Source organism: Terrapene carolina, unplaced genomic scaffold, assembly GCF_002925995.2.
Source record: "Terrapene carolina triunguis isolate 2854851 unplaced genomic scaffold, T_m_triunguis-2.0 Scaffold250, whole genome shotgun sequence".
Taxonomy (NCBI): domain Eukaryota; kingdom Metazoa; phylum Chordata; order Testudines; family Emydidae; genus Terrapene; species Terrapene triunguis.
The window spans coordinates 99349-120492 of NW_020664601.1; the positions used below are offsets into that span (position 1 = coordinate 99349).

Sequence of the window (21144 nt, forward strand, 5' to 3'; positions counted from 1 at the left end):
GACTTCAATGGAGCCATGCTGATTTACTCCTGCTGAGGGTCTGGCCCATTATGCCTTTTATGTATGTGACTTTTTAGTGATTTTAATGACCCCAGAACAAGAAGTTAATGTTCATACATGAGGATCCATATGATTCACCAACCAATAGTCCTGTAATTACTCATCATGGGTTTTTTCCTTAGATTTTAAGTTTCTTTTTCAGTAGCTGTGGCTATTCTGTGCTGTGAACAAACAGGGAGAGAATCTGTCCTTGTTCCAAGTAGCTAAGTCTGAAGCTTGGAGTGGAGACAGAGCTGTGATTGCATTGGTTCTGAGCCCAGATGTTGCAGATTGTTAACTTGCTATTAACATTGGGTTATCTGAGGACTAGAGGCCCCAAACTAGTGAAGGCGCCACAGGCTTTGGAAGGATCATGTTGGAAGGAAGGAAGGAAGAATGGCCTGGGGCTGCCAGCCATTTACCGTTGGAGTATCTTTTCAACCAGGCGACCCAGAGAGCAATCAGTTGAGACTGGCAGATAAATAGCATCCTCTGGCCAGCCTACACTTCAATGTACCTAGCATCCTGGCAGATCAATGTTTAACCCTGAGTCTTTCAGCATTAGGAAGGCTGGATCCTAGCCATGAAGGCTCTAGAGCTTTGACTAGAAGAGGAAAGGACTGTACCTTGAATCTTCCGCACACCCCGAGACTCTCTGACTTGTTGTGCCAAGCAGCCCCAGGCAGTACGTAGGCTGGGCTGCAGCTGGTCCGCATGGCTTGTGTTTGGAGTCGTACCGCAGTGTAGTAGGTCTCTGTCTGCAGCTTTGGGAGTGGACTTCCAGTTTTGATTTCTCTTAGCCTCCTGGTTCCCTTGCATAGGGGAGGAGGTGGGCAGTGCTGTGGTTGTGGGGTTGTTGTGGTTAGGATTAATAGGCCTCTCCATGCACCTCCGGCTGCTCCTGAATGCATGCTGTGGCAGGGACAGGCACTGCATTAACTTGGGAAAGCTCCATTTCTGCAGTTAACTGCGAGCTTTCATATTCCAACCCAAACAGTCTTGGAGTCTTTCTTGGAGATAGTGAAATAGCTGGTGCAGTTACTCACTTGGCTCTGGATAGCTTGGTTGGAGTCTGGTCTAGGTGGCATGAGAATCCAATTGCATATGGTCTCAACTACGTATTGCCTTGCATTTATGCCCATCACTAAACCACCAGGCACTTGGGGCGGGGAAGTGATTTGGCAGGCTCTGCTTGAGAGAGGCCCAGGACTAGTATAGCCAGCAGGGATCTAACTTAAGACTCTGCTGTGTTTAGAGCAGGGTTGGGAGTTGGGAGAGCCCTTACTCCCACTGTGTGCCTGGCAGTAGCCAGTGCTACCAGCCCCTCTTCATTTTCATTGTGAAATAGTGCAGATATAACACTATAGACACACACCCCCTAAAGTGGTGAACAGCTGCCTGGCCCCAGTGCCATGGCATGCACTGCAGTAATGGATCGCACCGGGACTCTGGGGCTGTACTGGGCAATGCGCCAAGTTAGATACCGCTAGGAATGAATAAAGTACGGAAGATGCCACTCAGTCCTAATCTGTTGCATTCAAATAAAAGGTCCCAGATCATCGAACACGGAGGTTGAGCTGTCGTGCCGAGTCGGTGCGTGTTGCCCCTCCCTCCCCTGCCTCCTCCCATTTCCCTTGCAATGCTGGGGAAAGGCACCATGTGCGGTCTTTGCTGCTGGCAAAGCTCCTTCACAACCCACTCTGATCCTCAGCCAAGGTGACAGCCTAGAGCGCGAATAGGCTCTTGGGGAGCCAGAGCTGGTCCTGCCTGCGTGATAAACTTGAACGGTCCCTACTCGATTCTCTCACTGCCTGGCCCTGGATGAGCTTTGAAGCTCTGTGGGATTTGAATGGTGTTTTTCCTTTCCCGCTGACCTTGTGGATTAAGGGAGGTGTTTTTCTGCCGCTCTGTCCTTGGATCCCCCTTCAAGAGGGGAGGGGGGAAAGGGAAGGTGCTGGCTCAGCCTGCCGCATTCCCTGCCCTGCAGCAGCGGGTGGATGCTGGCCGGAGTTGGGGAGTGAGAGTCAGGGCCAGGGAAGAAATGCAGTGAGGGGTCTGCTCTGGAGCAGTGTGGTTCCGGTCAGCTGGAGCACTCGGGGGGGGCGCGTGAGGGAGGGGAAGAGTCCTGGTTCGAAAGCAGGAAGTTCAAGCTGATGCCCAGATGTGGTGGTGGGTAGTTCACCTGTGTCCCTAGAGAGATGGGAACTCCACTCCTCTCTCCTCTGTGGAAAGGGGGCTCTTCTAGGCTGTCCCTTACAGAATATTGATAGGTGCTCCGATTTAGATCTGAATTTTGAAATGGATTGAGGTCTGGAAGGCCCTTGTGTCATGTATGGAAAGCGGGAGGTGGCTGAATGGGCAGTAATGTCTCCTGGGTAGCATAAGGGCCGTTAAAAGCTGCTGCATAGCATCCTTTTCCCTCCCCCCTCCGTAACTCTTAAGTGCCTTGGGATGGAGAGAGTGTAACCTATTAAAAGAGCTTGCCCCATGTAGTGCTCTTCCTGTGCTGCTGCCTTACCGTTCACTGGACCTTCTCCGAGCTATGGCAGACACTGGTTAACTATAAGATGACTGAAGGAGGCCATTTTGCCCCGTTCATTAAGCCAAGTGTATGCCCCCTACAGCACCTCCCTCATGCACCTTGTGTTTGATCCCTTTCCTCAAACTGCTCGCTGTGGTGAATTTTTCCATCAAGGCAGCCCTTTTCCTTTGGGGGGAAAATGCCATCTCCTCTGCCCCCTTCCCTGCAAGCCAAGCTTGTCAGGCAGGGCTGGCAACCCAGCAGACCGAACTACTCTGCTTAATCACAGAGCCCAGGGACAGCAGTGCCAGCGCCAGCGTGAGCTGCATCCACCCTGCCCTGCTAACGTGGCTCAGCCTGTGCCCCCTGGTCTGTGACTAAATCAAGAACTCCAGGGCTGTCTATCAGCAGCGCCTTGGGTAAGCTCTTGGTACAAGACCTAGATACGAATAACAAACTGATACCTTGTAGAAAGGCAAGGCTGCACTCTGCATGGCAGGTGAATGCGCCTCCACTCCTGCATGTGTGATTACAAGGATGGTAAGTAGCATGAGAGCTCTGCAAAGACATTTGTTTGCGGTGGTTTATTCTAGTCCAAGGGCCTGTTGTCTGGAGTTTAGTTTTACATGGTGCAGGGACATGGCCATGGAGGTCTTGCATTAGCAGAGCAGGTCATATTTGCTGGAACAGTTAGTTGTTCTGTATGTGTAGCTACAGTGCTCTTAAAATACATATTGGTTTCAGCTGATGCCCAGCCTAGTGATGTGATTGCAGCTTCTTTCTTTTTTTTTTTTTTTTTTTTCTCTGACTGTGGGAGCTGCAAAGATCTTCTCTGGCAGTTCGAATTTGAAGGTCTTAACTGTAGATCTGCCAGTGGCTGCCCAGCTGGAAGTATGCTCAGGATTTGCATGAGTCGGCGTGGCTTGTCTGACAAAAAGCGCGCGCACACACACACACACACACACACACACACACACACACACACACACACACACACACACACACACACACAGTTCTGTGTGTGTGTGCGCTGTATCGTGGCAGATGCCATATGACCCCAAACAAACAATCCTTGAGTGACACTGCAGTCCACAGAGCACGCGGCTATCTTTATTTTCCACAGAAAATTGCAGTCTTACAGTGAACCTGCCTTGAGTGACCAGCAAAAATTAATTGCTTCAAAGATGTGGATTGTGTCAGGAGTCAGGGTTTGCTGCAGAGCCAGTCTCCCGGCAACCTAGTGAGCACAGGGGGCCTGTAGTAGACTGCCTGATTGGTCAAAAGGGTCACCGGACTGGCTCTTAAACCCAGCAGCAGTTCAGTGACTGCACCAAGCATTTGCCTATGGCTGCGATAGGTCCTGCAACTCAGTGTTCCCACCCTTGCCTTGCCTTGCCGCACTGCAGGTAACCCAGCTCTGACCCTCCACTCCAACTTCTGATTTTTGACTTGGACTGACCCGGGGCTCTGGTTCCTGGTTACTGCCTCCTGCTCTAACCCCGGGCCTGACTCCTGCTCTGACCACTAGGCATGACTGTGTATGTCCCAGTCACAAAAGGCTGACTGAGACTACTCGAAATCCTGAGGGCACTTTAAGGTGCGGGGGGAGGGAGGGGTTCATGATCTGGGATTGGCTATTGCTGCATTTCCCTCTGTGCTTTTGTTTCTGTTTTTGACTTTACAGAAGAAAAGCTTCTTTTTACCCCTCGCTGTGTCCAGCCAAGGAGTCCACCATGGGCAGCTGGGTGCAGCAGGCCTCATGCTTGTAAGATCTCTTCCAAGTGGAAACCAGCCGAGAGGATGCTGTAATATCCTCCAGGTTGCAGCTGACCCGGTTTTGTTCTGCTCTGGGCTTGCTGTGTGTGTCTCAGATGCAAAAAAAAAAAAAACACCTTGAAGGGAATTCTGAGTCCCTCTTCTGATTGTGCTTCATCCCCATCATTAGAGCTGACGTCATCCTCTGATTTTGGTGTCTCAGCTAGGAAATTCTCTGGGGCTCCAAGAACTATGTAGACAGAGGAGCCACATGAGGGTTCTCACTCTGCTCCTCTTTTATGCATCTGTCCTCTCTGAGGCCCCTCGGACTAGGAGAAGGCAGGAGAGGGAGACTAGGGGGTTTCCAGTCTACAGAGACTGGAGAGAGGCCTTCTTCCTGCTCCTCCCTGAAGCTGGAAGTCTCTGCGTGCTCTTTCATGCAGTGGGAGGCCCAGGTACATTCACCAGTCGATAAGCTAGCAGCTGCATTTGTCCTCCAGAGCGAAGCAATATGTAAACAGGAGAGGAGTTGCTAGGGCCCCATTGAGGAAAGCACTTAAACATGTGCATAAGAACCCTTGACATCAACGGGGCCGCCAGCGTACACTTAAAATGTTTTATTTGTGGGTGCCCAACTTGAGAACCATTTTAAAGGACTGGATTTTTCAGAGCTTGGGTGATGAGCACCCATCTGAGAATTGGGGCCCCTTTAAGGTGTCTCATGCCGGGCACTCGCACTCAACAGTCACTTCTGGAAATCTTAGCCTCGAATCTCAGCTTCTACAAAGCATTTGCACTGAGAGCAGCCTTTAAGCTGCCCCACATGGTTTCATCCCTTGTCTCCTAAACTCAGCATGCTGTACAGCTGTGATGGGAGCTGGCAGTCATGTAGGGTGTCTCGTATTTAGGCTCTGCCCAGTATTTTGGCCTCAGTGGGTTGAAAACTGTCTCGGTTTGTTATGAAAGGTGTGGTTTGCTTACAGAATATCTCAGTGTCCGGCCGGTTGGCTTGCTGAATGCTCCTCTCCAAGGCACGTTTTCATCATTGATTTCCCTCCCCTCCCCTCTGATATTTTTTATTCTTCTTTTTTTTTTGTTTTGTTTTTCCTTGACCTTCGCTTTGTTTGCTGTTCTGGAGCAGGGCTGGAAAGCTGCTGATTCAGTTATTTTGGTTCCTAGCAAGCCCAGCACAATTGCGTTAATTGCTTCTTTGCTGACGGAAGTGAATTCTGCAGGGAAATGGGTATTTTTTTCCCTCTTTCTTGCACTGTGTACACAGGATTGTCTCTCTCGGTGAAGAGAAATGAGAGAGATTTTAGTTCCCAGTACGTGGTGGAGACTAATCTGCTAGAATGGCAGGCACCCCGACCGTTCTGCCGGCTCCTGGTGGGAATATTCCTTTCCATCAGATCTCAAGTTTGACCCTGACTCCTCTTTATTTTATAATGTCTTGCACTCTTCCCAAAAGGTTCAAATGTACTAGGAGTCTGATCCAAAGCCCATGGCAAGACTCCCATTGACTCCAGTGGCCTTTGGATCAGCTCTATATATTTTTGTGTAGTGTTGATATGTGTGGTTAAACAGCTGTTGTGTTCCACCCCAGAGGTGACTTTTTCTGAGGGGGGCTGTGTTTATATTTATATATTCTCTCTAATCCATCTTCTCTCCCACCATGGAAGTACTGTCACAGCCAGGCTAGAACATGACAGCTGTTTAACCCCGTGCCCACCAATGCTACACAACAGGGTGCCAATTCAGATACTACTTGGGATATTTCTCACTTACCCACACAATGCATGAGCTGGTGCTGCCAGGAGTCGAGATCTGGGTGCACTCCCCTGTGCTCTGCCATGCAGGAACAGACTCCCCACGCACCAGGTCACAGCACCATTTCGTCTGGCTGCCTCTCTTTCTGGATGGAGGGACGGCTAGGTCACATTTCAGCGGTGGTGTGAATACTGAGCTGGAGCAATGCTTGGGACAATGCTGCCCTGGCCTCTCTCATTTCTAAACTGCATGCCAAGTGCATTGCCCTGGAGACTGCATTGCCAGTTCTGGGAACCAAGTGTTAGCACCGTCCTAAAGGGGGGCAGACGTGGGGTGAGGGGATTAAAAAGGGATTGATGTTATAGGCAGTGGAGGAACAGAATGCATCTCTCAGAGAGAGAAGTGGTGGTAATGTTGCTTTTTTAACTCTCACCATCACAGTGCCAACTCTACAGTGATGCTACTGTGGTTCGCTCTTCATTTTTGAAACCACAGTTCCAATTGCTTATAGCCTTCTCGAGATCACTGACTCAGGTTGAAAATCCTCATTCTTTGTCTCAGGCTGGCGTTTGTGTGTGTATGGGGGTAGTTTGAAGACCACCATTCAGCCGTCTTTGAGGATGGAACATGGTGCCTTATGGTTGCAGTTTTTATGACATACGGTATGTCAGGAAATTCAAATGGATAGGTTCCACGGCCAGAGTACTCAGCCCTGACACATGCTTGCCAGAAGGTGTTATATTTTTACACCAGGTGCAGGAATGGTAAATGGTCTCTGCATTGATAGGGTCAGATTGCCATTGGGGTAAATTAAGTGCGACTCCTTTTGAACTCAGTTGCTCTACCCCAGTTTAAACCAGCTGAGGATCTGGTCCACAATTCCCTGTTTACCGTAGTATTTAGGCACCTAGGGCGATGCATAGACACACACAGGAGCTGGTGCCTTCTAAAAATGGTGTATGCACAGATTCTCAGCTGGTGTTTGTCAGCATAGAAGCCAGTGGAGTCGTACTGACATACACCAGCGGAGGTGCTGGCCCTTTGCCTAGTGTGCAGGTGGTAGTGGGTGGAATCTACTTGTTCTGATGATGCTGATAGAACATGGAGTGTTTGTTTGAAGTTCACCTTTAATTGCACACAACCCTGCCTGACTCCTGAGTGACTGAAAGGGGTGAGGATCTTGCTTCTTGGGCTGTTGTACAATCAGAGGCTTGCTGAATAGCTCTCCCAAGTATTCAGAGCCCTCAATCCAGCCGTGAGGGATAATTGTCCTAGGAAAACACCCACTTCCTCACTGAGTCTCTTAAAACACCTCAACGAAGGGGAGAAAAGGTCCATGTGGACCCAGACTCTCTGCAGGTGACTGTCTAATAATTCAGCGACTCATTGATCATCCTGTACCCAGGGGGCTTTGAGATGGAAACTCGGTGAGAAATTCCTTCCTTTGTTCTCAAGGGAGGAATCTATCTTTAGTCATTGATAATCTTCACTGTGGCCTTATGCCCATAATCCCCTCCCCTGACGTCCTCCCCCCGGAGCAGATGTGAAGTAGAGAAATCTGAACAGCTGACATGCAGGGGGATTAGTTGCGGGTAGCAGCCTGACTAGCAATCCCGTCACATCACTGGATAGGTGAATTTAGCCTTGAGGGAGCTTTAAAGGGGTGGGGGGGAATGTTGCTGAGGAGAGGGGAGTGAGGCTATTTCTCATGCCACCTGATTCTTCCCTGTGGCAGGAGATGTTGACCACTCACTGAATCTCTGAGCCGCTGCTAAGGGCACTGTATTGTGTTTGAGGTGGTGGTGCGGAAACAGTGTGACACTTCCATGAGCTCATTTATAGCCTGGGCTCGAAGGATGCTTTCAAAATGTTATTTGTTAGTGTAAATCCAGCATCGCTCCACTTAAACTGGTGGAGTTGTGCTGAGTTTGCACCATCTGAGGGTCTGGCCCATTAAGGTCAATATGTGACATAGAGATCTGTTGGCGAAGGTTCCCCTGTTCTTTGCAAACAGCTGTAACCTAAGACCTGACAGACTCACCACAAACACATCTCATGGGCTATTATCCATAAAGAGTAGCATGTAAGGTATCTCAAAACTCATAATCGTTGCGAGATGTATGCACAGATAATGTTTAAGGAACAATGTATATTGGGAATATTGAAAGTGCGCTGTCTGGGCTTGGAGCAGAAATTAGTCACCAGGAGATAATGTGTCTTGGTGATGACCCATTCACTGAAGAAAATCCCTGGCTGGGATGGGGGGTGCTTTCATGAACTTTTGGATGCTGGTTCTTGAGAAACCAGCCAGCTCTGCAATAGACTAAACTTTGGGAGGAAATCTACTTTATTAGATAGGAAAGGTAACAATTGATAAGTGTAGACCCAGGTTTGTGTGTGTTTACTTTTTGTTTGTAACTACTTGTTTCCAGCACTCTTGTTTCTATTTAAATTTTTATTTGTTCATAAATAAACCTTCTTTTGTTTTATTATAAATACTCACAAGTGCTGGGTGGTTTAAGGTTAAACTGGTAAACTGGGGTACATTGCACCTTTGGGTACAGGGGGTCTGGGATTTATGTGAGTAGCCAGTGTCAGGGGTGGGGATATCACAGGGGAACAATTCAAAGGGACTTGGAGATTGGGGTGCACCTCTTGTTAATCTGCAAGGTGAAGGAAGGGCTGGCATAGCCCAGAGGAGAGAGCTTGAGTGACTGAGGGACTGGCAGTGTCAAGGTGCTGCCCCAAGAAAGGACTCCCTCTTGCTGATGGGAGGGGTAACAAGGTGACTCTCGGCCCTGGGTGCCCTGAAAATGTTACACAATGTTTTATACATCTTATTGCTTGTAAGACTCTCTTAGAGGCTTTAAAATAAACCTGATTTCCCACCCCCACTCCCCAATCGCTTACTGATGTGTTTTGTTCTTATTCTACTTGGAAACTGTTCAGGGTCCTCCCATCTTTTGTAGAGAGCTGCTGTTAACCCTCAAAACACAGTATTGGCCCAAAACACAACAGCTGTTGTTAGTGTTTGGGTCAATGCAGTGGGGTATTGTTATGGTTTTGTTAAAAAGGCGAATGGGGTTGTATTTATATAAATGCAGCCATACGTCTTGCTAACCCAAATTGACTTTGTGTCTGTATCATCAGTGGTATCGGTACCACCTTGGAATAGTGTGTCAGTGAAATATTGCCACAGAGCCATTAGGAGGAGCAAAAACATTGCTTTAGAGTAGGTCCTACTAAAAAATAGCGTTTTGGCTGTTTATTTTTCAGCATGGTAGATTTTTATAGTAAATATTTAGGATACTGAGGACTCTTATCAGATTATTATATAACTTTTTTTTAAGGTAGGACAAATTTGGGGATAACACCTTGACACTGAGTCTCTTGTAAGTGTAGACAACCCCTTAAAACGCTACAGCTGCACCACTATAGTGCTTCAGTGTAGACACTACCTGTGCTGACGGGATGGAGTCTCCCATCGGTGTAGGTAATCCAGCTGCCTGAGAAGTGGTAGCTAGGTCGACGGAAGAATTCTTCCATTGACCGAATGCTGTCTACATGGGGATTTAGGTCAGCTTGACAATGCTGCTCTCACTCCTGAGCGAAGTAGTTAGACCAGCCCTAAGTGAGGGTGCCTGGCTATAGCAGTCAACAAAAAACTCTGGCTGATTGTCTTAGAAAACTTTTTGACAGTGATCTTGGGTGCCCATCTTTGGTGCCTTAAGGAGACCTGGTTCTCAAAGGGCTGGTGCTCAGCACTTTCTGCATATTCGGCCTCAGTAAGGTGTATTAAGTTGAACATCCCAACTCAGCAGTTCCTTTTTGAAGTCTTGACTCTGTTGTTTTGTGGGGTTCTGGCTTTTTGGAGGAGGTGAAGGAGAACATATTCCTGGTGGCTGACCTCTGCAGCTGCAGGCCGTTAAAGAGTAATGGCCCTGTGGTAACTTCTGGTACTTGTGACTTTCCTGGGAGCTCAGTGTATGGGGGAGCTGTGAGCTCCCCTGCTCCAGAGCAGATTATGCTGGACCAAAACACCCAGCCTTTGACACCAGCTGGCTCATTGTGCCCAGTACAGACTACCTCCACTTTGCGTCCCAGCCGGTGGTACCTGTGCATCAATGCTGTGGCCCAGGACCGTCTGTCCTGTAATTCCATCATGGTGGGGATGGAGCCTTGCACGGAGAGCGGGCGTCTCTCTGAGGGAACCCAACTGTCGGTGTTGTTCCAGGGGCATGTTACTCTGAGCCAGATCTTCTGACTGAATCTCTCTCTTGCTGGGCAGGAAGAAGCTGACGCTGCTGAAGGAGATGCTGGCCGGCTGCGGGGCGGGCACCTGCCAGGTGATTGTCACCACTCCCATGGAGATGCTCAAAATCCAGCTGCAGGATGCAGGCCGAATTGGTACCTTGCACATCTCTTCTCTCCTTGTACAACAGGCGGGCAGTGGGGGTGGGGAGAGTGAGACTGTGGGAGAAGGGGAGGGAATGAGTATAGAGGTCACATTTCCCTTCCGCAGAGGGGTCTTAAGCTGTAGCAGAGCTTTCCCCATGCTCTTCCCTGCGGGCTTTATTCGCTGGCCTCTTAGAGCCCCCTCTAGTGGCACGAGGAAGCACTTTTCACTACCTGTGCTTGTCATGGGAGGGGATAGGCAGGCTGCCGTGCATGCTGTAGAGGATGATCGCATTCAGCGCACAAATTATTAAACTCATCAGTTAATGCCACAGGAGAAGGGTTTAACTTCCCCTTGTGCTTGTCCTGTGATACTTCCCCTCGATGTGTTATCCCCTCCTCCCCCAGCCTGTCACAAGTGGCTTGTTGCCTGTAAAAGTCCCGTAGTGCAGTTCATCTGGTGTGTGGTTTTTTTTTTTGTTTTTTTTTTTTTTTAGTGAGGGATTGAGAACAAGAGTCAATCAGCTTCTTTTGAACAGTGACTGAAGCTCCCCATGTGGGGTATGCTGCTCTTGGGGGGGAGGGAGGGACCATTTCAGTCCTGCTCTTCCTGTGGGACTCTGTGTCATTGTCCCGTATCCTCCTTGCCTCTCTGGGTACCGGTTTCCTCTCTGATCTCGGAGCGGAGTCTCTGACTCACGAGGTTGAGAGGAAATTGCAGACTCTCCCTCGTCAGAGTGAAAGGAGAGCTCTGGTTCAGGGCTAGAGCGTGCGTAATCAACTCTCACAGAAAGGGACAAACAAAGGCACACGTAGCCAGAGAATGGAATTCAATTTCAGCTTGGTCTCTAGTAGAGAAGCATGGTATCATCTGGCACCTTTGGTGTTCTTTGCTCAGGAGAGGCCTAGAGCTAGAATAGCAAAGGGTGCTGCAGGTAAAGGTCGAGGTTCATAGGCAGAACTGTGTAGGAACCCAGAAGTGGGGTAGCAAGTGGTGTTGCAGGTCAGGACTGGGGTGCATTGGCAGAGCTGCAGGGAGGGGAAAGAGGGGATCATGAGTACAAACCAGGGTAGTGTCAGTTCTGAGATTCGTGGGCAGCGCTGGGGACGGGGAAGGGAGTTAAGACTACGTAGAAGTCCTGTTGCAACCCACGTGAGACGTGTTGACAGAGCTGTTAGTTATGCACCAGCTGTCCACCATGGGCTGGCACTAGTGTCTTCACAGAAATAATGTAAATAGAATTATAATTACTTAGAACAACAGAATCTGTGGAGAGAAGTGTTGCTAAAACCTAAATCTCTTCTGGAGTCCCACCAGAGATGCTGCTTAGGTCCTAAAATCCCCTAGACGATGCCCATCAGGTAGAGTGTTAATGGTGCTACTCAGCTAACCCACAGTGGCTGCCACGCATTGTCCCATCAGGAAGTATTTCCGGCTCCAGGCCGCAGCCAGCTTAGATCAGGATTCTTCCAGCTTGGCATCCATATTACCTGTAGGGTTGCGTTCTGCAAAGCAGCTAAATTGTCATACCCAGTGTCCCAGGGGAGACTGTATGCCCAGTGTGATGTGTACATAACAACTGCACATCCAGGGACTTTCCTCTGTGGAGGTACCATTATGATTACACATGGTAACATCACACCCTAATTGTGGGACCCCATAACCCAAACACCCCATGAGACCAGAGAGTTAGTTTCTTTTCCTTTTCCTCCCCAAGAACCTTCCCTTGCCAATTTTAATGCAAACCTTGCTCTGTGGGGCATGTGGGTGTAAACTGTTTACAGGGGGTTTGGAAAAGATTACCACTACTGTGAACAGTCAAGGCCTATTCTCTGCCTTGCGAAGGAGAGTGTATGTATGGGAGCTGCAGAATGGCCCAGGGATTGACATGTGCTCCATCTACTGACCAAATGGTGGTAGTGCATTAGGGTTTAAAAGATAATGGGAGATAGGTAGCATAGTGCATAGATCTAGGGTACTTTATTTCAGGGCGCTCTTCAGTTTTATTTTAATGTGATTGTTTAAGGGAAGGTATTAGGAATGAGCCTTTCTTATTTTTAGGGTGCTTTGGTGGCCTTTCCCCTCTGAAGACCTGTCTCCCAATAGGGTTTAAAGTCCCTGTTGCATTGATCTCTTGTACTCGGCCTAGTCTATAGCAGTCAGTTCTCCACACCACGCAAGCCTTGCATGATTGACCGTGTCTGCTCAGGAGAGACTCAGGAGTGGAACTGCAGGGGCGATGTTACAGGTCCGGACTGAGGGGTGGTGGCAGAGCTGGGTTTGAGCCCAGGACTGAGGCATGCTGCAGGGCAGAGGGGAGGGAGCTTGCAGGGTACATGGCTGGCTTTAGCCAGTGCTGTTAGTCCCTCCCTCTCACCAGTATCCAGTTTACACCACAGACATCTTCCTTTCTGAAATGGCCAAGTCCCTGTATAGCCTTGGCACTGGTGCTGTGCAATAATCGAAAGTTGTGGGGTTTTTTTCATAGCATGTGTTTATAAATAACTGTCACTCCCATGCAGAGGCCCAGAAGAAGCTAATGGCAGCACAAGCCCAGCTCTCCTCTACCACTAGTGCTGGGGCAGCGGAATCGGTAGTGGAGACACGGACCACGGCGACGCAAATCACCAGGGAACTACTTCGGAGCAAAGGCATCGCGGGGCTTTACAAGGGCCTTGGGGCCACGCTGCTAAGGTAGGGTTGTGCTTGCTGAAACTCGGAGCACCCTGAAGTAATCCTCCCAAACCCTGCTCCTTGCAATGGTGCTGCTGCTGCATTTGGGACTGTTTACTGGACAACTCTATTATCATCTGGGTCACTAACAAAAATGTGTGTATGAAGCACCTAATTCTCCTCTCCCATAGATCAGTGTGGTGCTGGAGTTCCCCTGGTGTAGAAATGGAGTACATGAGTGGAGAGTAAGGCCCCTAGTGCTTTTGTGTTGGGCACAGAGAAAGAATGAGAATTCTTGGTAACTTGCCTTCCTTCTAGTCTACATAGGTTCTTATACCACACTGATCACTGTAGTTGTGCATGAAGAGATGTGACCGATATCAGTCACATGTTGTTAGTTCTCTCATCCTCTGCTCTTGGGAAAATGTGTGCAGTAGAGTGTCTTGTTTTGATAGGGTGGTCTTTGCTTTGTTAATACACATGTGGCTCTGTATTCATGTTAGAGAAGGCAGGTCATAAGAAATGCACCTTGCTCTTGGAGTGGAAGTTGGTGAACCTTGTGATGGTCCTTAGTGCCTGGGGGAGTTCGTGCCACAATCTCGGATCAGCCCCTGGGAAAGTTCAGTCTCCCATGCAGGCAAGCTTTCCCCTTATTGTAGAGACTGCCATTGGGCCAAGTCTTCCCCCCGGAGCCTTAGGTGATCTTTTGGCTATCCTGGGCCCCATCCATGGAGTGCCTTGAAGATAAGGACGCAGACCTTGAGCTTGATTTGATCCGTAGGAAGCCAGTGTCGAGAGTGGCTCTGACATAGTCACCTGAGAAGATAAAAGCTGACTCACTAATTATTGGTGGTAACACCCAATGGGACTGACGGAGGAGGAGGGACTTTTAACTCTTTTAAAAAATTAGAACTCTGGACATGCTGGGCCAGATCCTCATCTGGAGTAAATCGGCAAAGCTCCCTTGGCTCCGGCAGAGCTGTGCTGCATTATACCTGCTGAGGAACTGCCCTCTGACTCTTCTCTGGGATATAGACACTGCAGAGGGAATGTCTTTCTCAAACCCCCTCGCACGTCATTCCAGTAGCTGGGAAAGAGGCCTGGCCTGGAACCATTGTTGACCTTGAAGCTCCCAGCCCTTCCTGCCGTGACTGGCTGCTTGGGCTGGGGGTGCGGCTTTGCTGATCACTCTTCTCCCCATCCCTCCATTACAGAGATGTCCCGTTTTCCATCGTTTACTTCCCGTTGTTTGCGAACCTGAACAAGCTGGGCCAGAAGAGCCCTGACATCAAGGCCCCATTCTACGTGTCCTTCCTGTCCGGGTGCCTGGCGGGCAGCACGGCAGCAGTGGCTGTGAATCCGTGTGATGGTGAGTCCTGAGCGGGGGGAGACGCTGGCAGCCTAAGGGTGGCGACGAGGAGTTTCACGGACACCCGGTCACGGAGCTCCCGGCCCCTCATGGGCAGTGGTTACGATGGATCGAGTGAGGAGGAGGAACTCGCCACTTATGGTGGCTGTGTTGCCATGACGTTGGCATCAAACGTTGAAGTGGCCCTGTGCCCCCTTGTATGATGAGATGTGGCAGGGGGAACAGGGTGAAGGACTCAAAGGGAGTCCATGTCCCCAAGCGGCCCTGGAATCAGCCAAGCACTGGGGGAGTGGGGAAGGAGATGGCTTGTGTGTTAGGAGGACATCCCTTATGCCCCCACCTCACCCACACACCCTTCTATGTAGTACCAGGAGAAGAGAGAGCACTGACAGTGCCGTTCTGTCTAGGGGAGGGGAAGTGGCAGGGTCTCCCTTTGCTCCCCACAGAGAGGTGGGAGAACTGGAGGCTCTTTGTTCCTCTGGTGGTCTGAAGGAACTACCATGCCAGATTTGGAAGAATCCTTATGTCCCCAACCTGGAAAGAGGCATAAGAGTACTCCTGGGGGAATTCTGCGTCACTGTGTGTGTGCAGAATTCAGGCCCCCCGCAGATTTCTTTGCTTCCCCACAGAAAAATGACTTTCGGACAGGGAAGCTACAAGAGCAGTCACGCACCACTCCCTAGCTGCGCAGGTACGTCATTTCAGGCACCTGGAGCAGCTGGTGGAGAGGTAAATCACTGCAGGGCTGGGGACACCCCGGCCAGTGGCTCCTACCCTGAGCTGGGATCAGCTGCTAGTCTGGGCTGGGCTGGAGGCAGGAGAGGATGGGACTTCCTCTTCCCCTGCAAGGAGTGGCTGGTGCTGTGTCAGACCCATCCCAGAAACTTCCCCCAGCTGCAGGAAGCTCTGCATCCTCCCCTGCTTCCTGTCCCCATCGCTGCTCAGCTGCAGTGGGAGGGGTCACTGTACAGGGAGCTGCTCCCCCATTTGCCCAACCCCCATGCATCAAGACCTCCCAGACACCCCTGCCAAGTCTCGCCCTGTACACCCAGAACCCCCCTAGTCCTCCATACCCAAACCCTACCCCACTGAACCTCAACCCCTGCATCTGGAGCCCCCTGCACCCAGACCACCCCCCACTGAGCTCCCTACACTCAAACCCCCACCCTGATGAGTACCACCCCCTGCACCACCCTGAGTCCCCACATCCAGACCCCCAACTAGCTCCATCCAGACCCCCACCAAGCCCCACTTCCCCAGCACTCAGACCCCCCTGCTGAGACCCCCAGCACCCAGACCTCTCTGCTGAGCCCCAACCACTTTCACCTGGAACCCCCACAACGAGCCTCTGCATCCAGATCCTTCACACACACCTAGACACCCCCCGCCCCACTGAGCTGCCTGCACCCAGATTGTCCCACACAGAATCCTCTCACCCCCTCCCTGGCCCCCCCCCCCCCCACTGAACCCCTCCACATTTGGTTCCTGCCTGGTTGAGCCTGTCTGCCCCACACCTGGTGCAGAGGGGCAGGGCCCTAGGGTGTTTCTGGCAGAGGCCCAGGCCTTGTGCTGTGTCAGGGTCGGGTGCAGCCTCACCACTGAGTCCATGTCCCATGGGTGGAGGGTGGGGAGGCTGCAGGGTGATCTCACTTTCCTTTTCCTGCAGCCAGTGACCTGTGCTGCACACTGCCATGCTGGAGCCTCTGCATTTATTTATTTATTGACAAATAAAGCTTGTAGAATTTTAAAGTATTGTGCGCAGAATTTTTAATTCTTTGCCCCTCAGGAGTATAAGGAGGAGATCTCTGGGGTCCGAGCTCTTCTTCTCCCTCCCTCCCCCCCCCAGCTCAGGAGAGAGAGCTTGCCCACTGCGTCCAGCTGAGAAGGAGCGGAGCTTTCCCTTTACTTCACCCCCTGCTCATGGGAGTGCTTGCTGTCTGTGGTGTGTTCGTTAGTTAAACCGGATGGAGGGGGGACTCTTGGTGTGGAGGATCAGAAGTGGCCATTATCACGTCTCTGTGATAGACGTGTTTCTGTGTAGAAACCATCATGTGTGTGCGTGCACATGGCACGCGCCTTTGTGTATTCAGGCTTATGTACATCCAATGTGAGCACCTGGGAAGCCATTACCTTATTGTCTATTAGACTGTGCATGCCTTCCAATAACACCGCTTGGTCTGGCCTTTGTCTGCAGGGCTGACCTGTGAGAAACGATAGGAAGTCGTTTTCCCTCCCATAATCCTATATTACCAAGTTTTTAAAAGTTGAAAGGGATTTTTTTTTTTTTTTGTTGTTGTTGGTTGGTTTGTTTGTTTTTGGTGCCTCAGTTTTTTGGGGTGCCCAACTGCACACTGGGCTGACTTCCAGAAAGTGCTGGGCCTTTGAAAATCCGGCTCCTTAAGAGGTCTGGACACCCATAAATCAGAGTCAGTTTGGAAAATCTTGTTCTTTGTGTTTTGTGGGGGGGATTTTTAAATCCATTTGTAAAGGAACAGTTAAGGTTTTCTGATATTCTGATTAATCTCATCTGTGATCATAATCCCAGTAATCTCAATTTGGCTTTGCTAGGCCCTAAATGATCACTCTTGGCTACTAAAGAGCTATGCAGCAGTGTGTAAAGCACCCGGCAGAAGCTTCGGGGGAAAGAACCAGAGGTAGCCCATGGCCTGTATGAATAGGGTTCTTAAAGCTTCTTTTCTCCTTCTCTCTGTACTCAGTAATCAAGACAAGGCTGCAGTCCTTGAAAAGGGGAGTGAATGAGGACACATACTCAGGAATCCTAGACTGCACCAGGTAAAAGGTCTCCTCAGTGGTTACCAGATGATCCGGTTGCAATGCCTCTGTTCTAGGCATCTTCCATTGCCTGCTTCTTGGCAATGGGAGGGAGTTGCAGCACCAAGGGCTTCTTTTTTTTTTTTTTTTTTTTTAATTGTTTTATCTGAATGCCTAAAAGGGTTTTATCCTGTCCTTGGGGAAGGCTAATAGGGCAGGTGTCCCCTTTTACCAGAAAACCCCAACCACCTCCTTCCCTGAAAAGCAATAACCTCAAAAACAAATACACAGCCCCAAGCAGAAAAGAGAGAAGAACCAGAGACTCTGTGGAGTTGACTGGGGTATTGCTATTGCTGTTGGTTTTAACATGAGAAAGTGCCCAGATCCTAGGGTGGGCAGCACTATCTTAGGGGTTTTATAGATAAGGGTGAGATCTGCAGCAACTACACTTTCTCTGTGATCCTGCCTTATAGGAACTCCTGTACATTGCAGGCTACAGAACCTCACCCACCCACTCCTGTAATAGACTTAAAACCTCTGGCTGAGTTACTGCAGTCCTCAACTCCTGGTTTAAAGACTTCAAGTAACAGAGAATTCACCACTTATGCTAGTTTAAACCTGCAAGTGACCCATGCCCCACGCTGCAGAGGAAGGCAAACACCCTCTTTCCCCCCCCCCCCCCCCCCGAAGGTCTCTGCCAGTCTGACCCGGGGAAAATTCCCTCCCGACCCCACATATGGCGATCAGTTGGACTCTGAGCATCCTGATTCTGGTGACAGACAATAAATTACTTTGGGAAATATTTGTGTTCGCACAAGTTGCTATTATGGGCAATGGGTGGGATCAACTCATGCTGAATCTCACGTGTGTCTCTGTCCCTCTGTAGGAAAATCTGGCAGAAGGAAGGGCCCCTGGCCTTCCTGAAGGGGGCGTACTGCAGAGCCTTGGTCATTGCCCCACTCTTCGGCATCGCACAAGTCATCTATTTCATAGGCATCGCGGAATTCTTCCTAGACATGCTTCCGAAGCGCCGGGATTAACCCTCGCGCGCACTCGCTGCTGGTCAGAATTCATCCAGCATTCGTCGTTGATGGTGTCCGAGCAACAGCACAAAGGGTTAAAGCAGCAACCTCGAGGGTGAAGGTCGTCTCCAAACAAAAAGTCCCTTCCACCTCTCGATATGCCCCCACCCCATCCAGCCCTCCAGGACAATACTTAATTATGCATATCTATTATTTTTAATTGTCATTCTTAAAGACACTGGTTAGCACAGACTGGGCTCACAGACCCCGGACCTTCTCCCAGCAGTGTGGGGGGGGGGGAAGAAACCGACCACACCCTTTGAATTACCAGATAGTCAAGAAAGGAGCAAAAGAACCAGACTTTGTTCCCCCAGTCCCTCTTCTGGTGTGCCAGGCTTCTGGGAAGACAAGGCCCCAGCACACCTTCTAAAAGGTATTGTCAATAGAGGAAGCAGGTAGATGCCAGAATCAAAAAGTTTCTTTATAAGGACTTGTCCTGAAACCCCCCTAAAATCAGCTGGACTTGGATGAACTTCTTGGAGATCAGAGGAGTGGGAAGGTGTTTTTGTTTGTTTATTTGTTTTATTTTATTTTAATCAAAGGAACTTCCCTCCTAAATAGGGGCCATGGGGCCTTTGGGGGGGAGATGTATGCTGCACGTATTTGCAACGCATCTGCTCTGAAAGAGGATGTCCGTGGGATCGTGTGTGAATGGCTTCAGGTGCATCAGTGTTTAGCTACGAGCTACAGGCGGGAGAGGGGAGAATGTCATGACATGGGATCAACTTTTTATTTATACAGGGAAAAACAAATCCAATTACATTCCTTAAATCAGCCCAGCTCTGATGTGTCAAGCAGTTACTCTACCCAGAGTACTGGCTGTGTGTCTTTTGGCCTGTCTCTAAGATGCGTTCCTCTCCTTTCCTGTGGTTGTTTGCACTCGCAAAGGGTCACTTAAAAAGATGGTCTCAGAGTCAGGCCTTTTGGTTAAAGATCAGGATAGGCCAGATCCTCCGCTGGTTTAAATGGTCGTAGATCCTTTGACGTCCATGAGCTCTATTGAAATCAGCGGGACTATGATAGTTTACACCAACTGAGGATCTGGCTCAATGTCCTTGGGGATTGAGTTGCCAACTTCTTTATCCAGACCAAAATTGGGTTGTGGAAAAGAAATGAGGCCAGGGCATCTGTTTTATTTCCACAGGGACCTAATTCCATATGATTTGCCTCTCAAAGGCCAGGTCTGGTTTTGCTATGATGTTTTCTCTGAAGTACATACAGAGGCAGTATGACTCCAGTTGGATCCACGCCGGCACAAGAGCCTGCCTGTGTGTGTCCAGTTGTGGGATTGAGGACGATAGCCAGACTTACTGCTCACTTTGAGGAGGTGGTCATTGACTGGATAACAGGCTGGCAACCCTAGACATGTGCAAATTCTGTTAAAGGGACACTAATGTTTTAAAAAACCCCAAACCTTTTCTTTATCTATATTCACAATATCACTTTGAATTGTCACAAGGGAAAGAACTGAAAATCTGGTTTGCTTTATTACTGCACTTCATTCCATTTCAACATGTAAACTAAACTAGTCAGTTTCACTTTCTGCTTCCCCATCACTAGCATCATGGTGCTGTTTGTGTTTCAGACACAGCAGATGAAGAATAATTAAAAAAAACAGTTGAAATCGCTATGTATTTCAACACTCTTTTTCTTTGTAAAACCTAAATTGGAGGCCAATTGTCCTGATCATGTACCTTTTAATGTAGAGGAGGTTGTTACACAGCTAAGTTCTCACTTTTGCCTGTGTGAGACATAAAAAATGACTATCTATGTAGAGAAGGGAATCTGCATAGATGACCTCTCTATTCATAACAATCTTTTGTGATCAGTACGATGATGCTTGTGTCGCTCTGGATTTTTCTGAGTTGCACTTAAAGAAAAGCTTTTCTTTTTCTTCCATAGGGTGACTCTTCTCCTGCTTTATGATATATAATGAAGGCCTGAAAGGTGTAGGAAGTTTTTGTTGTGTTTTTTTTTTTTTTTAAGGATTTTTTTTTTTTTCTGCTTGATTTTTGCGTGCAAGGTTCAGATCCCCATCTAGTCTGGAAGAGTGATGGTAGGAGAATTAGTGAAATGGTGGTGTCCCACGAGAGTGAAAGTTGGACAGTTGATAAGAGGGGATTTCTAGTCACTAGTTCAAACTTTTTTCTTTGTGTTAACCTCTATTTAATGTTAACGACTAACTTACATTTTGGAGAAAGGAAGGTTTTGTTTAACCCCGTCAGTTATGGTATGAGAGCACAGACTAACATCCCACTCGCTTCCCAGATGTCATCCAGCAAGACCAGGGAAACCCAAGAGCTGAAATTCCTTATATTTAAAAGGTAAAGAGCAAGTGACCTTCTCCTCCTCTTTAAAACCAGGCCTTCTCTATACATCACAAAGAATCCAAAAGGAACACCAGCCTCGTTTTTTGAACAGTCCTTTGCATTTCTTGACAAAATTTTAATGTTCCAATAGTGATTTCCCCCCGCTGCCAATATATTATTGTGTATGAGACTTACAATTTGGGGTTAAAAATACATTGCCAGTAAACGTTTGTCAGAAAGAAATGAAGAGCTCCGTGGCAAATACAGGTTTGAAGCAGCCTCTCCCCCTAAGATATGCTGCTCTTATTATGGATATCTGTGCTCCCAGCTGTCTGCTTTGCTCCCATTTGGGTTCACACTGCGATGTGGACCAGTAATGTTGTTGCCATGGTTATTGGGCACGGAAAAGGGCCTGGAAAATGCTGCTTTATGGCCTCCGACAAAATCCATGGAAATATCCC

General features: G+C 49.1%; 1 protein-coding gene across 1 annotated transcript in view; it reads left to right on the forward strand.

Annotated features, from left to right (window-relative positions):
- Window positions 1-21135, forward strand: part of SLC25A22 (solute carrier family 25 member 22) — a 47431-nt gene extending 26296 nt beyond the window's left edge. Inside the window, exons 5-9 of the mRNA XM_026657623.2 lie at window positions 10371-10489; window positions 13001-13172; window positions 14366-14520; window positions 17238-17313; window positions 18179-21135. Coding sequence (XP_026513408.1) covers window positions 10371-10489; window positions 13001-13172; window positions 14366-14520; window positions 17238-17313; window positions 18179-18332 — 676 coding nt within the window. The 3' untranslated portion in view covers window positions 18333-21135. The remainder of the gene's footprint in view (window positions 1-10370; window positions 10490-13000; window positions 13173-14365; window positions 14521-17237; window positions 17314-18178) is intronic.
- Window positions 21136-21144: the final 9 nt, after the last annotated feature.